This window comes from Lycorma delicatula, chromosome 12 (assembly GCF_047948215.1).
Source record: "Lycorma delicatula isolate Av1 chromosome 12, ASM4794821v1, whole genome shotgun sequence".
NCBI lineage: Eukaryota > Metazoa > Arthropoda > Insecta > Hemiptera > Fulgoridae > Lycorma > Lycorma delicatula.
In genome coordinates, this window is record NC_134466.1 from 13,698,908 (window position 1) to 13,718,993 (window position 20,086).

Genomic DNA, 20,086 nt, shown 5'->3' on the forward strand with positions numbered 1-20,086 from the left:
TTATGCTTTCATCAGGAATGGATCTACAAGGAGAAATGCCTAATTTGTATGCAATAAGGTACACTGAAGTGCAACAATGGAATCACTGTTTTTGAAGAAGTATTTCTGATAGTTATGTTAACACATTATCACAGTTAATGCTTTGAGGTAAATATATACTTTGTATACACATACAACTGCAAAAAACAGAACTAATGTTACATAATATGAAATACACAACACTAAACGTAATATACGAGGGGTGGCTGAAATGTAATGCATAGTTGCTTATAACTCACAAATGAAAAGAGATTGTCAAATGAAACAAATATGACATTGAATTTACCATAAAAACTTACATTTATTTTTCCATGTAGTCATTATTTAAAATTATAAATTTCTCCTAATTGTTAACCAGTTTTCTCATACTGACAATGAAAAATGCTGGTGATCTTTCTTTTAACCAAAACCTTACCATCATAGATTGAAATTCAACCATTGTGAAATGAATACCTTTCTTATCTCTCTTTAGTAAAGGAAAGAGTGGAAAATTGCTGGGTGCCATATCTGATTGAGTATGAAGGGTGTGGAATCAATTTTCAACTTCACAAGAGGCTTAGCGATTGCATGCGATGTGTGCGGCTAAACATTATCGTGTTGCAGAATTATCGACACCTTGGACTGTTGAAAACAACATACACTTCTTTTAAGATGTTTTCAAAACATCTTAAAAAGGAGGTTTTTTTCTCCTTTTTTGGTGCTTCTGCAAAGTTCATCACCATCCTCAATGTTCATTTACTAGTCTCTGACGCAAACAAGTTTATTCCTTTATAGTACTTTGATCAACAGTCTCATCAAAATAAATAGCTTTTAGACGATGATGACAGTTACTAGCATTTGCTTTTTTGCTAATAAAAATTCAATCATTGTATGTTGTTTTAGATGTGCTGATATACAATGCAGGCATACTTGACTTCATAACAATGGTGACATACAGAAAATGAATGAATCTGACAGAGTGCACACGGTTCAACAAGTTTTGGAATGTTACTATTGTGTAAATGAGACTATATGACTATAGTACCTATCGCTTTGTGTGAAATTTTATTCTTTTATATTCCAGTGTGCATTATATTTCAGCCTCCCCTTGCAGCAGTAACATAATTATTTATAAATATTATTCATAAATATTCATTATTTATAGATAAGTATCAAATATTAATAATAGTAACTCAAAAGATAAAGCCCAAAACAAATTGGCAACAAATTCTGACAAAAAGTTAGGTACAGTTCATTTATACAACATGCTACATTATTGACCACTTTACTCTTACTGTAAAACTTGTCAGTACGACTGCCATTTATCTGAACATTCATAAAATTTTAATAAAACTTTTGTTTTATAAACATTACTTAATATATAAATGATTCTAAACCAAAACATTGAACATGTGATATTCTTAATTTGTTTTGGTTATGCTATTATGTTACGAATCCTATACAGCTTCTTTTCTTTGTTTTTTGTTAACATGTACAATAAAAATGCTAGAATACTTATTAATAATCAACTCATTATTCATTATATTATTTTGGTGTAAGAAAAAGGATTTACTATTATGAGTAAATCTGATTTTATGATAACATAACAATTCATACAATTTAAACCTGTTTGTTTATAAAAATTAACATCATATATAAATAAGTGTGTTTATAAATAAATGTACTTATTTATAAAATAATAAAAGTTATTTATAAATATAATAAACCATATTTATAATATTAATACTAAGAAAATACTTGCATACAATCTTAGTACGACAGATGTAAAAATAGATTGACAAGGGCAGGTGATCAGCTTCCAACAAAATTTATTGATGTCTTTTTTTTGTAAGGTGGTAAGAGGAGATTCATTTCTTTAATTAAAAAATAACAGCTTCTAGGAGTAAACTCCATTTAAAGATTTTTGAGCAGACCAAATAATTTATTTTTACATGTTTTGTAACCACTGTGACAGTAGCCAAGCATCGTCTTATAATTAAGAGGTTTCAGGTTCGAGTTTCTGTTCTGTACTTTTTAACCTACTTTTTTTCTTATATGTACATTAATGCTGATGATTTCTTATTGTACAGTATGTACAGTATATAAGAAAAATAACATCAGCAGCAAAAAATAAATAATAATAATATTTATAAGAATCTGGAAAAAGGCATGAATTTCACTTTACTGATTATTTCATTTAAATAAAACAACTGTTAACTTTACAGTAAAAATAAATTATTTTAATTTTTGACTTGCTTGTTACAATTCTTAGAACAGCAAATATAAAAAAAAAGTATGTAAATATTTTTGGATTTTAACAGGCAAGCTGAAAAATAAAATAAATTAAATTTATTTATTTTAATTTTTTTCGAGTTTTATAGCGAAAAAAAAGTTTGCTAGGTTAGTCAAATAAAATGATCAACAAACATCATAACTCATATAACTTTTTTCCAGATTCGTATAAATGTTATATAATAAAAACTCATCTATATAATAAAACGGACAGAAGAAAAATGAATCCTCAAGAAAATATGGAGAAGAAGCAAAAAAAAAAGAAATGATATTGGTGTGGTCCCTAGTAGGATCATGCTTTAAAGTAAAAAAATATCATCTGTATTAGTGCATGAGTAAGGAAACAAATAAAGGTTTAAAAAAAAAGACATGGAGACTCAAATTAAAGACTGGAATGCTTGCCACTCAGCTGCTTCTGCCACTGCTGTAAGTGCTGATATACAATACCATTTCTTTGTTAAAAGAACCATTTGACATTTGTTAAAAGGAGCCAATTTGGATTTAAAGTAGGGATCCCTCTCTTATCAACTAACAAAAAAAGGGCATCAACAAACTCTGTTGTAAGATGACTGCTTGCCTTTGTTAAATCAAGTAACTAATAATCAAACATGATTTCTTGAAAATAAGTTACATTATTACTTAATTTTTTTTTAGAATAATTTGGGTTAAAGAAATAATTCCCAATAAATCTTTGAGGAGGGGATTAAGTGTCTTTAATACAATTGGCAAATGGGTCCTATAACACTTTTTTTATTTACCGTTAAGCTATAAAACATGCTGATAGCTTAAAAAATAATTTTACAATGTGTACATTTAATTCAACTGCAAATTACAGATTGTGTGTGACGTAACTGAACAGTGGGATTGAGTATTCTAACTCTGACATAAACATGTGAAAAGCGTATTTCTAACAAAATAGACCAATTTTTTTCACAGGACTTGGAACTTTCTGATTGTAATTCATTAGATATAACATTAAAAATGTACCATTTAAGAAATAATTAAGTTTTAAAAAATATCAACTGACTGACCGACTTACCAAAATAATTTTCTATAGTGATTCTACTAGTGTTTATTTTTTTTGATTTTTTATTAATATTATTATCTAGTTTGGTAACTTTAAACGGCTTTTTCTCATCTAAGATTTTCTGAAACAAAAATACATAAAACTGTTAAGAGAAGATAAAATAGTAATACAAAACATTACGTGAATACAAACAGGCAAAAGTTGTAATCGATAACTCCTCATTCCATAATATAACTTCAATAAATGGTAACACATCAAAAGTGTGATCAATAATATTAATATTTTTTTTTTGTCTTCAGTCATTTGACTGGTTTGATGCAGCTCTCCAAGATTCCCTATTTAGTGCTAGTCGTTTCATTTCAGTATACCCTCTACATCCTACATCCCTAACAATTTGTTTTATATCATTAAATAAAAACAATAACCATTAGCTCAGATTGGTTATTTAATAATATTGAAATAGTCAAAAGCCAACAACAAAAATCTAACACTTTTATTATAAAATAATAATCATCAGTAGTTTCAGAATAAGGAAAAGTATAGATACTAAAACATAAAAAAAAGTAAATGTAAAACAAACATCAACAATAACTTATTTTCTGTGAAGAATACAATGTATAAAGCACAAGTGAATCTATAATTTAAAAAATAAATAAATTTAATGATTACTTTCTTTAACTAGATTCTCATCTACATCATGAAAGGAAAAGTTAAAACTTTAAACTTAGCAGACTCTTTTCTTTCTGGACAGCTATTACATTTCATAAAACAATCTGAAATATATGAGTGTATTATCAATTTCTTCAGTCCATTCGTACAATATGCAAGCTTAATTAAACCAATCTTGATAAATGTGTAACTTCCAATTTATTTTAATATGGACTGTAAACTAGGAAATTTCTTAATATAAAAGATTTATAGATGTTTCCCAATAGTGGAAGAGTTTTTTACTGATTTACACACGCATTTGGATTTCAGTAAATCATTTCAATAAAAAACAACTGATGCAAAAAAATCTTGAAAAACCTTTGTAACAAACATTTTTCGGATTTTTTTTTTAATGAGCATTCTTTTCGGTTAACAGGAGGGAAAACCAAATTATCTACTATTTTTACTTACTTCAGGCACAGGTATGCTAGTAGAAGACTGAAGGCTTTTGGCAAAAGTCTCATCTCTCTGAATAACCTCTTGCAATCCTTTTTTTCTTTCTTCATCTTCATAAATTTCAGTCTTCTGTCATTAAAAAAAAGGAATTTAGTAACATAAAATTTAGTACATTAAAATATTATATGTATACTGAACTTCCACATCCACAAATTGAATTTTACAAAATAAAGATTCATAAATTTCAAATTAAGCCAGTTTCTACATACACAATTTATGATATTCTGAAAACTGATAATTTATTTTTCTACTAGACACATAATTTTGAAGATACTATTTAGTAGAGGAAAAAGTACGTCATAGTACTTTTTTCACAAGTGAAAAAATGAAAAAGATATGGCAATAAAGTACATTTTATTTGCTACAAAATCTTGTTGCAGAATTATTGGTTCTGCAGATTGTCAAACATCAAACAAAACATACTTGTCTCATAAGTGTTGCATACCTGCAACATCTGTCCTATGTATTTCACAGACTACCCAGTTTCTTTCAGGTAGTCAGTCACATACATATGACTGGAATCCTAGAATTATTTTTGAGGAGGATTTTCATTTTTTCTGGTTGCAGTGAACCACAGTAACAGTATTCCATGCACTGCTGTTTTTCTTCTGGTTGTAACGATGCATCCAAGTTTCATCTTCCATCAAAATACTGAAAAAGAAATCACCAATTCGATCACTGCACGTTGTTTTAGACGCACTGATATAGCAGGAATACTTGACTCCATAACAACAGCAACCAACAGAAATTAAGAGGGCATGGGACACTGAGTTTTGGAATGTTAGTGGTAGGGGAGTGAAAGTACAAGATGGTAGGACATGTTGCTTTGTGAATTTTGTTCTATTATATTCCACATGCATTACATTTCAGCCACCTCTTGTATACAGATGATTGAATTGAATTTACAAAGTTACATACACTAACTCTTATAATAAACTTTATTTTTTTTATACATTGTTTATTTACTTAATTTACATAATAATAAGGAAATAAAAGTTGACTTTTTCATAAGCTCAAGTGACTTAAAACCTATAAAAAAAAATTAATTTAATTTACAAACTTTCTTTTAATTTTATCTAGGATTAATTTCATTTTTAATTTTACCACTGCTCTTGTGTTGCATTTATGGTTCTGAGTTATTTAATCTATGTGTATATATAATCGTATCACTAGTTTGAATTTCTGGAACTGCAAGACTTGCGTATCATGTAATTAATTTTGTAATCCACTTGGAAATCCACACTTGACCATTTTACAATAAATGATTAGTTAATTATTTTATTTTACTCAATCAAAAATAATGGATAGTAACCTCCAATATATGAGGGTTATTTTTTTTCAAGGTCCGATCGGTCGTGCAATAAAAACCCGCACAAAGATCGGATGAACCTTTGCACATATGTGTTGCACAGCGTCTCTAGTATGGCCTTCAATTATGCCGCATCACTTCGTTTAGTTCTGAACACGCAGCTAGCATGTAAAAATGTCTACAACAATAGCATCTCCCGCCAAGTGTGAAGTGTGTGCGGTAATTCGATTTCTTCAGGCTGAGGGGTGTAATGCGGCTGAAATTCATAGACGAATAAGTAATGTGTACGGTGAAACATCAATGAGTGACAGAAAAGTGCGACAATGGTGCAGGAACTTTAAAGCAGGACGTACAGATGTTCATGAAGCCGGCAGTCAGGGAAGGAAGCGAGTGTCAACCGATGATCTCGTTAAGCGAGTGGATGAGGCAATTCGAGAAAATTGTTGGTTCACAATTTCTGTATCGAGTGATTCCTTTCCTGAAATTTCAAGGTCAGCTCTCTACACTATTGTGAGTGAGAGACTTCAGTACCGCAAACTGTGTGCGAGATGGGTTCTGAAGATGCTGTCCGACCATCACAAAACAATGAGAATGGATGCCTCCCTAACGTTTCTCCAGCGCTACCACAATGAAGAGAAGATTTTTTGAACAAAGTTGTCACAGGGGACGAGACATGGGTCCATTTCGAAACTGAAGAAACAAAAGAACAATCTAAACAGTGGATGCATTCTCATTCTCCCAGTAAAGCAAAGAAATTGAAGCGAACCTTCTCCAACAGAAAGTGTATGGCTACTGTGTTCTGGTACTGGAATGGAGTTCTCTTGGTGGAATTCATGGAACGTGGCACGACCATCACTGCAGCCTCATACTGCATGATTCTTCAACATCTATGAAGGGCAATTCAGAATAAGTGGAGAGGAATGTTGTCATCAGGCATTGTCTTTCTCCATGACAATGCTCGGCCGCACACTGCAGCTGTAACAAAGAAGCTCTTGCAGCGTTTTCGTTGGGAAGTGTTTAATCACCCACCATACAGCCAGGACTTGGCTCCATCTGATTTTCACTTCTTTGCTCACATGAAATGCTGGCTAGGAGGACAACATCTTGGCACAGACATCGAGCTGCAGACCAGCGTAGAAATATGGCTGAAAACACAGGCGGCTCCGTTCCATGACAAGGGTATTGGAAAGTTGGTACCATGCTACGACAAATGTCTAAATCGGAGTGGTGACTATGTAGAGAAATAGCGTAACTATACAAGTACTTGTTACAAATAAAAAAATGTTTTTTTCACTTTGTTTTAATTTCGTGACCGATCAGACCTTGAAAAAAAAACCCTCGTAGTTGGAAGTTACTACCCATTACTATAGGGGGTACCTAGTTCCACAAGATTTTATATAATAAATGTTTACTTTTATTATTTTATTTCTATTTTATATTATTGTTTGGTTTATGTTTTAAGAATTTGCAACTGTAAACAAAATTTAAGAAATTTTATTTTCACTTGTAATCTGTTTATATTTTGCGGAATGAAGATTATTATAAACTATTCTTTTGTTGAAAAAATATTATCACAGGAATTTTTTTGTAAAATCACGAAAATAAATAGTGACTTTTTCATATTTTACTGTACAGTTCATTTTACTAAATAAACCAGTACTAATGTACCTTAGTCCATTTTAAACTAATTTAAGAAAAGAAAAAAATGGAAAATTACGTTTATTTCTATATAAAATCAAGAAACATCAGGCATCATGTGAAGTTTATTGCTACTGTACCTTTGTGCTGGTTATGTTTTATTATGAATATTTAAAACCTAACTATAAAATGAAATAAACCTTTTTTTTAGTATAAGTTTTTTCAGCTATATTATCTCACTCTGAGTTGTTTCATGCTGTAAATATAGTTTTACTGTTTTATTGAATATTTAAAATATGTTAAAAAATAGAAAATTCTGTCATACAAGGTGTGATCAAAAATACAGTGAATAATTTTTTATTAAAAACAGTAAGTAATAAGGTTACATAGAATTCGATTTAATCTCCTTCAAGTACTGTCCTTGGCTAGCAATGCACTTATCCCAACGTTGACTCCATGACTGGAAGCATTTCTGGAAGGTGTCTTTCAGAAGGGCTTTCAGCTGCTCGGTTGTGGCCCTCTCAATGTCAGCAATGGTGTCAAAACGTTTTCCTTTAAGCACAGTTTTAATTTTTGGGAAGAGCCAAAAGTCGCATGGTGCTAAATCCAGTGAGTATGGCGGATGTGGGCAGACAGGAACACTCTTTTCGGCCAAAAACTCGCGAATGAGAAGCGAGGTGTGACCCGGCGCGTTGTCGTGGTGAAGAAGGAAGTCATTGGTCCATTTTTCTGGTCGCTTTCTTCGTACGTCGTTTTGCAAACGTTGCAGTACAACGTATAAAATTAGAGTTTTACAGCATATAAAATTCAGAGTTTACAGTTGTTTCCTTTGGAACGAACTCTGATCACACTATGCCCTCACTATCGAAAAAAACAATGAGCATGACCTTGATATTGGATTTTGACTGACGTGCCTTTTTAGGGCGAGGAGATGAACTGGGTTTCCATTGGGAACTCTGCATTTTGGTCTCAGGGTCATAGCCATAGACCCAAATTTCATCTCCAGTTACAATATGGCCATGAAGTCCGGATCTGCATGAAGACGACTCTTCAACTCCGTGCAAATTGACACGATTTTCCTTCTGTTCATCACTCAAAAGTCTGGGAACAAATTTTGCACTCACTCGTCTCATTTGCAATTCATTAGTTAAAATGCTTTGAACGGATCCGTACGAGATGTTAAGGTCTTCCGATAACTCTCGAATAGTCATTCGCCTGTTTGAACGAACCATTGTTTCCACTTTTTGCACATTTTCAACTGTTTTTGAGGTTACTGGACGTCACGAATGCTGCTCATCTTCAACAGACTCATTTCTGTTTTTAAATCGGTCATACCACTTGTACACAGTCTTCAAAGTACCACATTATCCCTGTACACCGATTCTAACATTTCGTGAGCTTCTTTGGCACTCTTTTGCAACTTAAAACAAAACTTAATGTTAATGCGTTGTTCAAAATCCATGTTGCGCGACAGACACGATATACACAACCTCACTCTAGCGGCTCTGGCAAGCTCAAACGTGTTACAACTTGTCCCTGCCTGTCTCAGTTGATCACGCTATTGGACAAATTACACCATACGGATGTATGTAGCATCGGCAGTTGCCGCTATAAAAATTCATTCATCGTATTTTTTTATCACACCTCGTATATGAAGAATAATTTGGCTTTAAATGCAAGAAAAGTTTGTCCAAGATTTATAGGTGAATAATGGAATAGAATGATGAGATTATGAATAAATAAAAAAATGATCATCCTGTGTGATGACAGTGGACTGAAAGTTCACAACAGAAAACTGTTCCAACAGACTGTGTTGCACATTAAAAGTCTACAATGCCTATCAATCATTGATAGGCACTGTTTTGTTTTACGATAAAATCTAATTATATTCGACAGGTAATAATTTTATTGATTTTAACTGCTGATCAAAATGGATAACGAAAACATCAAATTGGATTTCATGGCAGAATATTTTAAAGTGTATTATATAATTCACTAATTATTTGCCTGCAGCTTTGTGGGTGTGGATTTTTGATCAGGATCTAGAAAAAAATTTCAAAACAAAATAAGATTTTTGTTAAAATTCAACCAAATTTAAAGGTTGATGTTTTAGTGGACATATTGGGAATATATTTACCAGCGATGTTTGGCATTCACAGATGATACAATCTTTTAGATGGATAGAAAACATTACAAAAAATTTATCCGAACACTTTTTTGTAAATTATATTGCCACTTTTCCCTTCATAAAGATATTGATGGTATAAAAATTATTCATGAAATAAACATCGATTCAGTCATGGCTTCAACTGATTAGCACTGTAGCCTTGATCACATTTCTGTGAAAGGGTTTTATTTGCAATCTGGTACTGTTGCAGAGTTTTGATAAATTAAGATTCTGCAATAGTACTACAAGTGCTTCCACTTCACTTGATAACATAGACTTACGTTATGGAAGTCCAGGAATACTTAAATGTTCACGAGATAGTGGACTACCTCGTCACTCTTAACTATCGAGTCCACCAACTTGAACACCAGGCAAGTAATAAATAAAACTTGCATGCAAACAGAAATAAGTCGGAGCGACAAACTAATAGTTCAGATCAATTGAACAAAGAAACAATGAAGAAAGTGGACCGGGATTCATCTGTTAAAATATAATCATTATTCAATAAAAGTTGTTGATAATTAGATTTTTCATATAGAATTTTGGTGTGCCTTCTTGTCCCCAAATTAGATTTTTGAAAATAAAATTCCTTTGAATTTAAAATCACAATGAGGAACATGATTTGAAAATCAGCTGCCTCTTTGTTTTTAAAAAGTCTAAAAGAAATTTTCACACTTCATATAGTTTCATAAAAAAATTTTCCCCCTTTGCCACCCCCCAAATTGAATTTCTAGAAATTATGAAACACTTATCAATTTGTTTTTAAAGATGACACTAAATAACAATTTTCATGACTAACATATTCGGTAGCTGAGATATAAAATTTCCGAAAAAACATTTAGATTCCTTTTCATCCCTTTACAGATGGAGTGTTCCAAAATCATGCAGCAATGAGTCATTTACTAATGCCTCAAGGAAGGACTGAATTATGCATTTTCAGTTTAGTTCACCATTTCTTTCTTAAATAATTTTTTTCTATTATTTATGTTTTATCTATACTACTCAAATTTTCTAACTACTTTTGTTAGAGTTTTTATTTTAATACATGACTGCCCAAAACGGAAATTTTACTATCGTAAAATTTATTTTATAATTATTATTACTGTTATTTGTTTATAAAAATTTAAGAAAAAATCTTATTTTTTAGTACAAAATCCGGGAGCTGATTTCTGTGTGTATCTGTTTTTTTAATGATTCGATTTAAATGAATGACTAATGATAATTTAATACTTACTGCCGGGTTGTCTAGCAAAAATTAAATATATTGTAATTAATTTATTTTAACAAATTGCAGCTATATTTTTTTTAAGTGAATTAAATGTTATTTGAAAGAAAATGACATGAAGAATGTAAAAAAAAAATGGTTGCCAGCTCCCAGTCAGCTGCAACCTTGAAGTTGAAATGTATAAATAAGTATGTTATTGTTGATTATTTTCGTTTGTGTTTTTCAAAAAAATTATATACTAAATTAAGTTTAATTTTTTCTGTACACGATGACATATGGTTGCCTGTAAAAAAATGGCCGCAAGTAGTGGATGCCATTATTTAAACTAATTACTTTCAGTCTGGATGAGTGTGAACGAGAGAGAAGGAATGCACACGCTGCTTCATGTAAACAAGAACGCAGCACGACTATCATGTACAGAAGAAATTAAAATTCGATTAAGTATATAATTTTTTGTATAACATGATGAGCAAAAATAATTAACAATAACATACCTGTTTACACCTATTACACTATTACTGTAGATGCCTCTAATACACCAAGATCGCACATGACGAAAGACATCATTTCTAACTGCCTGTATAAATTTTTTTAGGCCTGCACATAATACCAATCAGAGTCATTGGTTAAGGAATTGTTATTGTTTACAAGATTGTCAAAGCTTTTTTATACATGCAATCAACTCAAGTGGAAAGAACTGAACACACTGCAACATAAATGTAGTGTTTGGGTGCCTGTATTGTTTGTAAGTTGAAAAATGAAATAAAAATAATAATTATGCACAAAAATAATGTTTTGGAAAACAATAATATAATGAGATGTCAGCACACGACGTCACTAGCTTGTAGATTCGCTGGATAACTATAGTTCTTAACTCAGTACTTGGGAGATGCTCCCACATGATGCGTTACTGTAACTGTTCAGCAATTATATATTTAATTGCATTCACAAAATGATTGGAAACAGAAATATTACACAAAAAAGTACACATGTGTATAAATATAATCTATTAAAACTCATGTTTTTTATATCACTAACCAATAATTTATGAATAAATTCAAAGCTAGCTTTTTCCTCAAGTTCTTTCTCTCGTATTATCTCATGAGAATATTTTCTTAACTGGTCTTCAAATTCTTGTTTTATTTCTCCAGGTGTTGATAAACATTTTGTAACAATAGGTGAGCCAACAACTTCTGTAACATAATAAAAATTATACCGAATTAAAATATAATAATGAATATAAAATATACAAATATATTTAATTGTATTATATGCAATAAAAGACAAAGCCAAAAACTATAACCACAAACTTCATACTGATAGTTAAAAAAAAAATTTGTAACATTGCTTTTTTTCTGAATTATTAGTTCATTATGTTTTGAAAGTACAGTTGCCACTAAGTAACGGCAAACTTGGAGTGGCAACGATTACTACCCAACATATCATGGATCATGTTTACACAACTAAAGTAACTAATCATAACGTGTCGATGTTTCAGAGAACAATAGTACAGCAGTGAGATGCAGGGTAATCAATCAAATTCGCTTTTACATGGCTGCTACTGTGTAAAACAAAAACTTTAACTACAGAAAAAAACCGTACTGTTCAATAACCTTAAAAAATATATACAAAACTACAAATATAATAATAAAACGCAAATGAATAAAAGCAGCAACCAATGAATATATGAATTCAACCGCATATACTACTTCAAACACTACACTGAAAATTTTTCAAATACATTAAATTGACCTGGTCTGGTACAATGAGTGATTAGGTTAACATGAGAGTTGCTCTCCTATTAATTATTTTACTTTACAATTAAGTAATAGTTTTACTGTATATTAATTAACATTTAACAAATACAGATAACATTTTATACATAATTTTGTATTTAAACGTAACTTTTATTAATAATTATGAATGAACATAATAACTATTATATCTGTTTTAATTAACTTGAAAACTTCCTACCAAAAGGGTTGTAAGTCTCAACTTTGATGAAAGTGATGTTTCCATGCAAAAAGGCTGTAAATGCAATACCCTATATTATTGTATTGGTTTACAGGTCATATTGTGCATATAGCAGCTGATATTTTTGTTCCACCAATTGTTTAGGAGCAAAAAAAGTTGTATGCAGTTCCATCAAGGCTGATGCTCAGCGTGTTATTTCATCCAGTAGAATAAAATTAATGAATAGAGGAAAACAGAAAATTAAGTTCAATCAAGCAAGAAGTACAAAACCGAAATCAAAAGAAATACAAAGCAACCAAACTCACGACCGGCAACAAACAATTCCAGGAAAAATTCCACAAACTTAGGTGAATGCAGAAAGCTCATAGCCATTCATTTTGAAGAAAATGCTATATGCAATATTTAACAGTACCAAATTTCAAAATATAATCAAGCTGTACACAATCTAAGAAACAGTCTGGATATTTGTTTGGCCTGAAAGTGAGTCACCTGCAATAAAGAGAGTTTTAAACCGCTAGAACATAGCAATACTGGTAATGTTTTTTTATCGATGCAGAGGTCAAAATAATAACCAGAGCCAAATTGAATCGTATCAATATTTAGTAAACTTAATATTTCACTGCAGTTGAACAAAAATTTCTTATCACAGGTCACAGCTTTTTGCTGTGTGATAGGGACTTTGCTTTAATCAAAATAAATATAAAAAAATGTAAACACATGAGCCTTTTCAGTGGATAGAAGTGATTGCTACTTCGTGAAATTGCAATTAGTTTCAAGCTTATTATATGCATTGAGAAAATTTTATTGACCTTAGTATTACTGAAAGATAAATCCATTAAAAACCTGATTTCCAAATTACTTTTCTTTCTTTTTCTTGTTAATCCTCTGGGAATTACCATTCAAGCATTACTTCAGAGGATGAATGAGGATGATATGTATGAATGTAAATGAAGTGTAGTCTTGTAGTCTCAGTTCGACCATTCCTGAGGTGTGTGGTTAACCTAACCACCAAAGATCATTGGTATCCACGATCTACTATTCAAATCTGATTTCCAAATTACTGACTTCATAAAGATGAAGATTTTGGCAATAGTACTACCATATTATAATCCCCCCATATACTTCAACCTTGGACTTGACAAATCTGTATCCAAAAAAAGCAACAAGTAGAAACAAAATAGCTTTTCCACCAGTTGTAACAAAATTTACAAAATCTACCCTACCTCCTTCATATTCAGAGGAGATCCTGCTGCCTAAGCAAAGATATAGATATTTTCTTCAAATGATTCAACACATTCCACCACAACCTACAGTTTTATGAAAATTTTAAATGTGCAGATTAGTTTTGGTGATATGAAAAGAACACTGATTTTTTTTATTAATATAAAAATGCAAATTAAACAGCAAATGTATGTTAATTTTAACAATTGAGTACCTTGCTGCTTGTTTATTTTTCAACTTTTTCTAAAACAAGTTGTTTGTTATATTTTGAAATAGCCTTCTGGCAAGTTAACTTTTATTATTTTAAAAATTAATATTTTCGGATTTGGGACAAACAATTGATTTTTGAGGGATATCTTCACACCATAAGTGGTTTTTGTGGGTTTGTATTATTCACAATATTTTTGTCATAAGATCTATTAACACTTTTGAAATGAAATATTTTTTGGTGGTTGTTATTTTGATTATAATATCTTTCATCTTACCTTCAGATTCTAATTTTCAATTTTCCCAGCAAAAACACTTAATTCATATGTGTGTATTTTATTTCCATTTAACTGGTAAATAATTTTATCATAGTCCAGCTATTGTAATTCAGCTGTTATTTTACAGTGTTTACCGTTCACCATAAAAATACACAAAAAATAGAATGACCATTATTATTATTATTTTTGTTAATAATTATTCATTAATTCTAAATTAATTATATTTCATTAATTTAATATTAATTACATTTCATTTTATATTTATAATTAATAATTATAATTTTATATTAATTTAATGGATCTCCGGGTGGGGACTACTAAGGAAGGGGTCACCAGAAAAGTAAAAAATAACATTCTACGAGTCGGAGCGTGGAATGTTAGAAGCTTAAAAAAGGTTGGTAGGCTAGAGAATTTAAAAAGGGAAATGGATAGGGTAAACGTGGATATAGTAGGAATTAGTGAGGTTCGGTGGGAAGAGGAAGGCGACTTTTGGTCGGGTGACTTTAGAGTAATTAACTCAGCGTCAAATAATGGGCAGGCAGGAGTAGGTTTCGTGATGAACAAGAAAATAGGGAGGAGAGTGGAGTATTTCAAGACGCATAGCGATAGAGTCATTGTAATAAGGATAAATTCAAAACCTAAACCGACAACGATTGTTAACGTCTATATGCCTACAAGTGCCCATGATGATGATGAGGTAGAATGTGTATACGAAGAGATTGATGAAGCAATTAAACACGTAAAAGGAGATGAAAATTTAATAATAGTTGGAGATTGGAATGCAAGCATTGGAAAAGGCAAGGAAGGAAATATAGTGGGTGAATACGGGCTGGGCAAAAGGAATGAAAGAGGGGACCGACTTATAGAGTTTTGCACGAAGTATAATTTAGTAATTGCCAACACCCAATTTAAAAATCATAATAGAAGAATATACACTTGGAAAATGCCAGGCGAAACTGCAAGGTATCAGATAGATTATATCATGGTTAAACAAAGATTTAAAAATCAACTCGTTGACTGCAAAACTTACCCTGGAGCAGACATTGATAGCGACCATAATTTGGTGATAATGAAATGTAGATTGGGGTTTAAAAACCTGAAGAAAAGGTGTCAGATGAATCGGTGGAATTTAGAGAAGCTTGAGGAAGAGGAGGTAAAGAGGAATTTTGTGGAGGACATCGCAAGAGGTCTGAGTAAAAAAGATAAGGTAGAAAATGTAGAAGAAGAATGGGAGAATGTTAAAAAGGAAATTCTTAAATCAGCAGAAGCAAACTTAGGCGGAATAAAGAGAACTGGTAGAAAACCTTGGGTTTCAGACGATATATTGCAGCTGATGGATGAACGTAGAAAATATAAGAATGCTAGTGATGAAGAACGTAAAAGGAACTATCGGCAATTAAGAAATGCTATAAACAGGAAGTGCAAACTGGCAAAAGAAGAGTGGATTAAAGAAAAGTGTTCAGAAGTGGAAAGAGAAATGAACATTGGTAAAATAGACGGAGCATACAGGAAAGTTAAGGAAAATTTTGGGGTACATAAATTAAAATCTAATAATGTGTTAAACAAAGATGGTACACCTATATATAATACGAAAGGTAAAGTCGATAGATGGGTGGAATATATTGAAGAGTTATACGGAGGAAATGAATTAGAAAATGGTTTTGTAGAGGAAGAAGAGGAAGTTGAGGAGGATGAAATGGGAGAAACAATACTGAGATCTGAATTTAAGAGAGCATTAAAAGATTTAAATGGCAGAAAGGCTCCTGGAATAGACGGAATACCTGTAGAATTACTGCGCAGTGCAGGGGAGGAGGCGATTGATAGATTATACAAACTGGTGTGTAATATTTATGAAAAAGGGGAATTTCCGTCAGACTTCAAAAAAAGTGTTATAGTAATGATACCAAAGAAATCACGGGCAGATAAATGTGAAGAATACAGAACAATTAGTTTAACTAGTCATGCATCAAAAATCTTAACTAGAATTCTATACAGAAGAATTGAGAGGAGAGTGGAGGAAGTGTTAGGAAAAGACCAATTTGGTTTCAGGAAAAGTATAGGGACAAGGGAAGCAATTTTAGGCCTCAGATTAATAGTAGAAGGAAGATTAAAGAAAAACAAACCAACATACTTGGCGTTTATAGACGTAGAAAAGCCATTCGATAACGTAGACTGGAATAAAATGTTCAGGATTTAAAAAAAATTAGGGTTCAAATACAGAGATAGAAGAACAATTGCTAACATGTACAGGAACCAAACAGCAACAGTAGCAATTGAAGAACATAAGAAAGAAGCCATAATAAGAAAGGGAGTCCGACAAGGATGTTCTCTATCTCCGTTACTTTTTAATCTTTACATGGAACTAGCAGTTAATGATGTTAAAGAACAATTTAGATTCGGAGTAACAGTACAAGGTGAAAAGATAAAGATGCTACGATTTGCTGATGATATAGTAATTCTAGCCGAGAGTAAAAAGGATTTAGAAGAAACAATGAACGGCATAGATGAAGTCCTACGCAAGAACTATCGCATGAAAATAAACAAGAACAAAACAAAAGTAATGAAATGTAGTAGAAATAACAAAGATGGACCACTGAATGTGAAAATAGGAGGAGAAAAGATTATGGAGGTAGAAGAATTTTGTTATTTGGGAAGTAGAATTACTAAAGATGGACGAAGCAGGAGCGATATAAAATGCCGAATAGCACAAGCTAAACGAGCCTTCAGCAAGAAATATAAGTTGTTTACATCAAAAATTAATTTAAATGTCAGGAAAAGATTTTTGAAAGTGTATGTTTGGAGTGTCGCTTTATATGGAAGTGAAACTTGGACAATCGGAGTATCTGAGAAGAAAAGGTTAGAAGCTTTTGAAATGTGGTGCTATAGGAGAATGTTAAAAATCAGATGGGTGGATAAAGTGACAAATGAGGAGGTATTGCGGCAAATAGATGAAGAAAGAAGCATTTGGAAAAATATAGTTAAAAGAAGAGACAGACTTATAGGCCACATACTAAGGCATCCTGGAATAGTCGCTTTAATTTTGGAAGGACAGGTAGAAGGGAAAAATTGTGTAGGCAGGCCACGTTTGGAATATGTAAAACAAATTGTTAGGGATGTAGGATGTAGAGGGTATACTGAAATGAAACGACTAGCACTAGACAGGGAATCTTGGAGAGCTGCATCAAACCAGTCAAATGACTGAAGACAGAATAAAAATATATATATATATATATATATAAATATATTAATTTAATTTTTTAATTCATATTCTATAATATTTATATGTATAATTTATTAAAATGTTTTTTCATAATAATCTTTTGATACATACTAGTATTTTCTGAACTGATAGTTTGCACCGTCTGATGGAATATGAAAAATGGAGGTTTCAATTTTTCTTCATGAGAAAGAGTAAAACATAAGATTAAAGTCTGAGCCATCTGACTAAATATAGATGAAACATAATTTATTTTTTATAAAACTAATGTAAGTTGGCTTGCTGTTGTAGAAGAATAATAATGGCAGATCCATTTTGGATAATGAGAGATATTAAAAATAATAAAATGTGCCAATTAATGAATATGTAATAATGAAAATAGCTTTATATATAGAAAAATGAATAACAAAGCGGTATTACTGGTTATCATGTTAGTGTATGTTTATTAGTGAACGAAAAGTCATGACCTCTCATAAAAAGCTACACAGTTATACAATGAATAACATCCTTTGCTGTTTTCTGGAGTCTTTTTTTTACTATTGTTTTTTGGTGGAGATTCACTCGACTCATAAACGTAGGTCTTGATTATTATTACGTTTTTTCTCTAAATAATGAAGTAGATAATAATCACTGAAAGATTTTCGGAAAGCATTTTTCTGGAATTTAGAAAGTGACATGTGAACCAATTATTTAATGAAGAAAGTATATACATCACTTCTCATCATGCTGATCTATAATTTTTTTTTCAATTTCATTAATTCCATTTTGTATTAATTAAACATCTAATCTAAAATTTCAAACTTCAAAGCACTTGGAAATACAAGAAAAATAACATAACAATTAAATTTTAAAAATTAATTTTCGAGGACAAGATGAAAAAAAAACAAATCAGCCTATATATCTTTTGTATATTTAAGGAATTAATTTTTATTTTTTGCAATGTGAAGTTAATAAATGATTAAAACTGATAAAGTTCATGCATATTCGATTTTTATCATTGCCCTTCAAATAAGAAAATGAATTTATCATTTTTTATAATTCACAAATCTTAAAATCTGTTCTAATAAATAAGTTAAAATGTTTCAATGTAACCAGAATATGGTGTTAAAAATGACAAATGAGAGAATAAACACTGAATTGTACAAAAGTTATTAATAAAAGAGAAATATTCTTATTTAAAATAACAGAGTAAAACAAAAGTAATGAATGTAATAGAAATATGGATAATGAGAAATTAAGTTAACAACAGAAAATGTACAAACTTTTTAATTTATAGAAACTAAAGAAATTTAAACCAGAATGGCTAGGTGGGCTTTTATGCAGATTGAATATGTATCTAACACCAAGAAGATATTCTTAAGAGACCTTAAGATGTTATAAATAATGATGGTGAATTAACAATATTACTTATCTTTTTAATAAAAATAATTATGATATACTCTTTATGCCGTTTCTATAAATTTATCAACAAAAATATCAAAAGAGACATAACGATGTTATAAATGATGCTGATTTAACATCATTACTTAAATCTTTCACAAAGATAATTACAATATACTCGATATGCCGTTTCTATAAATTTATCAACAAAAACGTCAATTAAATAATTTTTTTTTAATACAACGAATAATCTAACACATGTACACAAATTGGTACTACATGAATAGGTAACAAAATACATTGTACTTACGTTCCTCAATGCCATCGTCTTCTCCATTCTGTTTCCTTTTGACTTGTTCTGGAAACTTCTCTTGAATCTCTATCCATAACTTTGAATTAATCAGAGATCGATTTTTAGTAGCCGATCTCAACCAGCTACCAATACGTTTTCTACAAATAGGGCAAGTTAATGTATTATTTTCAATAGTTTTCTCAAAGCAAAAATAACATAAAATGTGCTTTTCACAAGGCAATGAAACTGGCTCTATAATTATGCTTCTACAAATTGGACACATAACATCTTCCAATTTTAAATCGGTTACATTTTCATTACCTCTTTTACGTTTCCTAGAATGCGCCATTTTTCAGTTACAACATAACCTCAAAATTAAATTGTCACTGCTTTGTTTTGATGATCTGTAACAAAATGTTGTCTGCCAAACGTCAATATTTTCAGAAATGAAACCATTGAAATAAAGTTTTTGTATTAATCCTTGCAATTACTTATAAAAAACTTTATTATTTACTCAAAAATATGAGAAAAAAAATAACGATGATAACAAATAAAATATTGAAAAGAATTATTTTATTACATGGTAGAAAATATGATATTTATATGAGCATAGTGCGCAATAGTTGGCACCATTTATAAGAATAAGCGGGGAAGGAGTCTAGTTACAGAAAATTTTA

At 30.9% G+C, this 20,086-nt stretch overlaps 1 protein-coding gene across 1 annotated transcript in view; it reads right to left on the reverse strand.

The window, feature by feature from the left end:
* Positions 1-19,778, reverse strand: part of LOC142332916 (E3 ubiquitin-protein ligase RNF169-like) — a 40,751-nt gene extending 20,973 nt beyond the window's left edge. The window contains exons 1-4 of the mRNA XM_075379620.1: positions 19,428-19,778; positions 11,879-12,033; positions 4,457-4,570; positions 3,350-3,458 (exon numbers count right to left, since the gene is read on the reverse strand). Of these exons, the coding sequence (XP_075235735.1) occupies positions 3,350-3,458; positions 4,457-4,570; positions 11,879-12,033; positions 19,428-19,758 (709 nt within the window). The 5' untranslated portion in view covers positions 19,759-19,778. The remainder of the gene's footprint in view (positions 1-3,349; positions 3,459-4,456; positions 4,571-11,878; positions 12,034-19,427) is intronic.
* Positions 19,779-20,086: the final 308 nt, after the last annotated feature.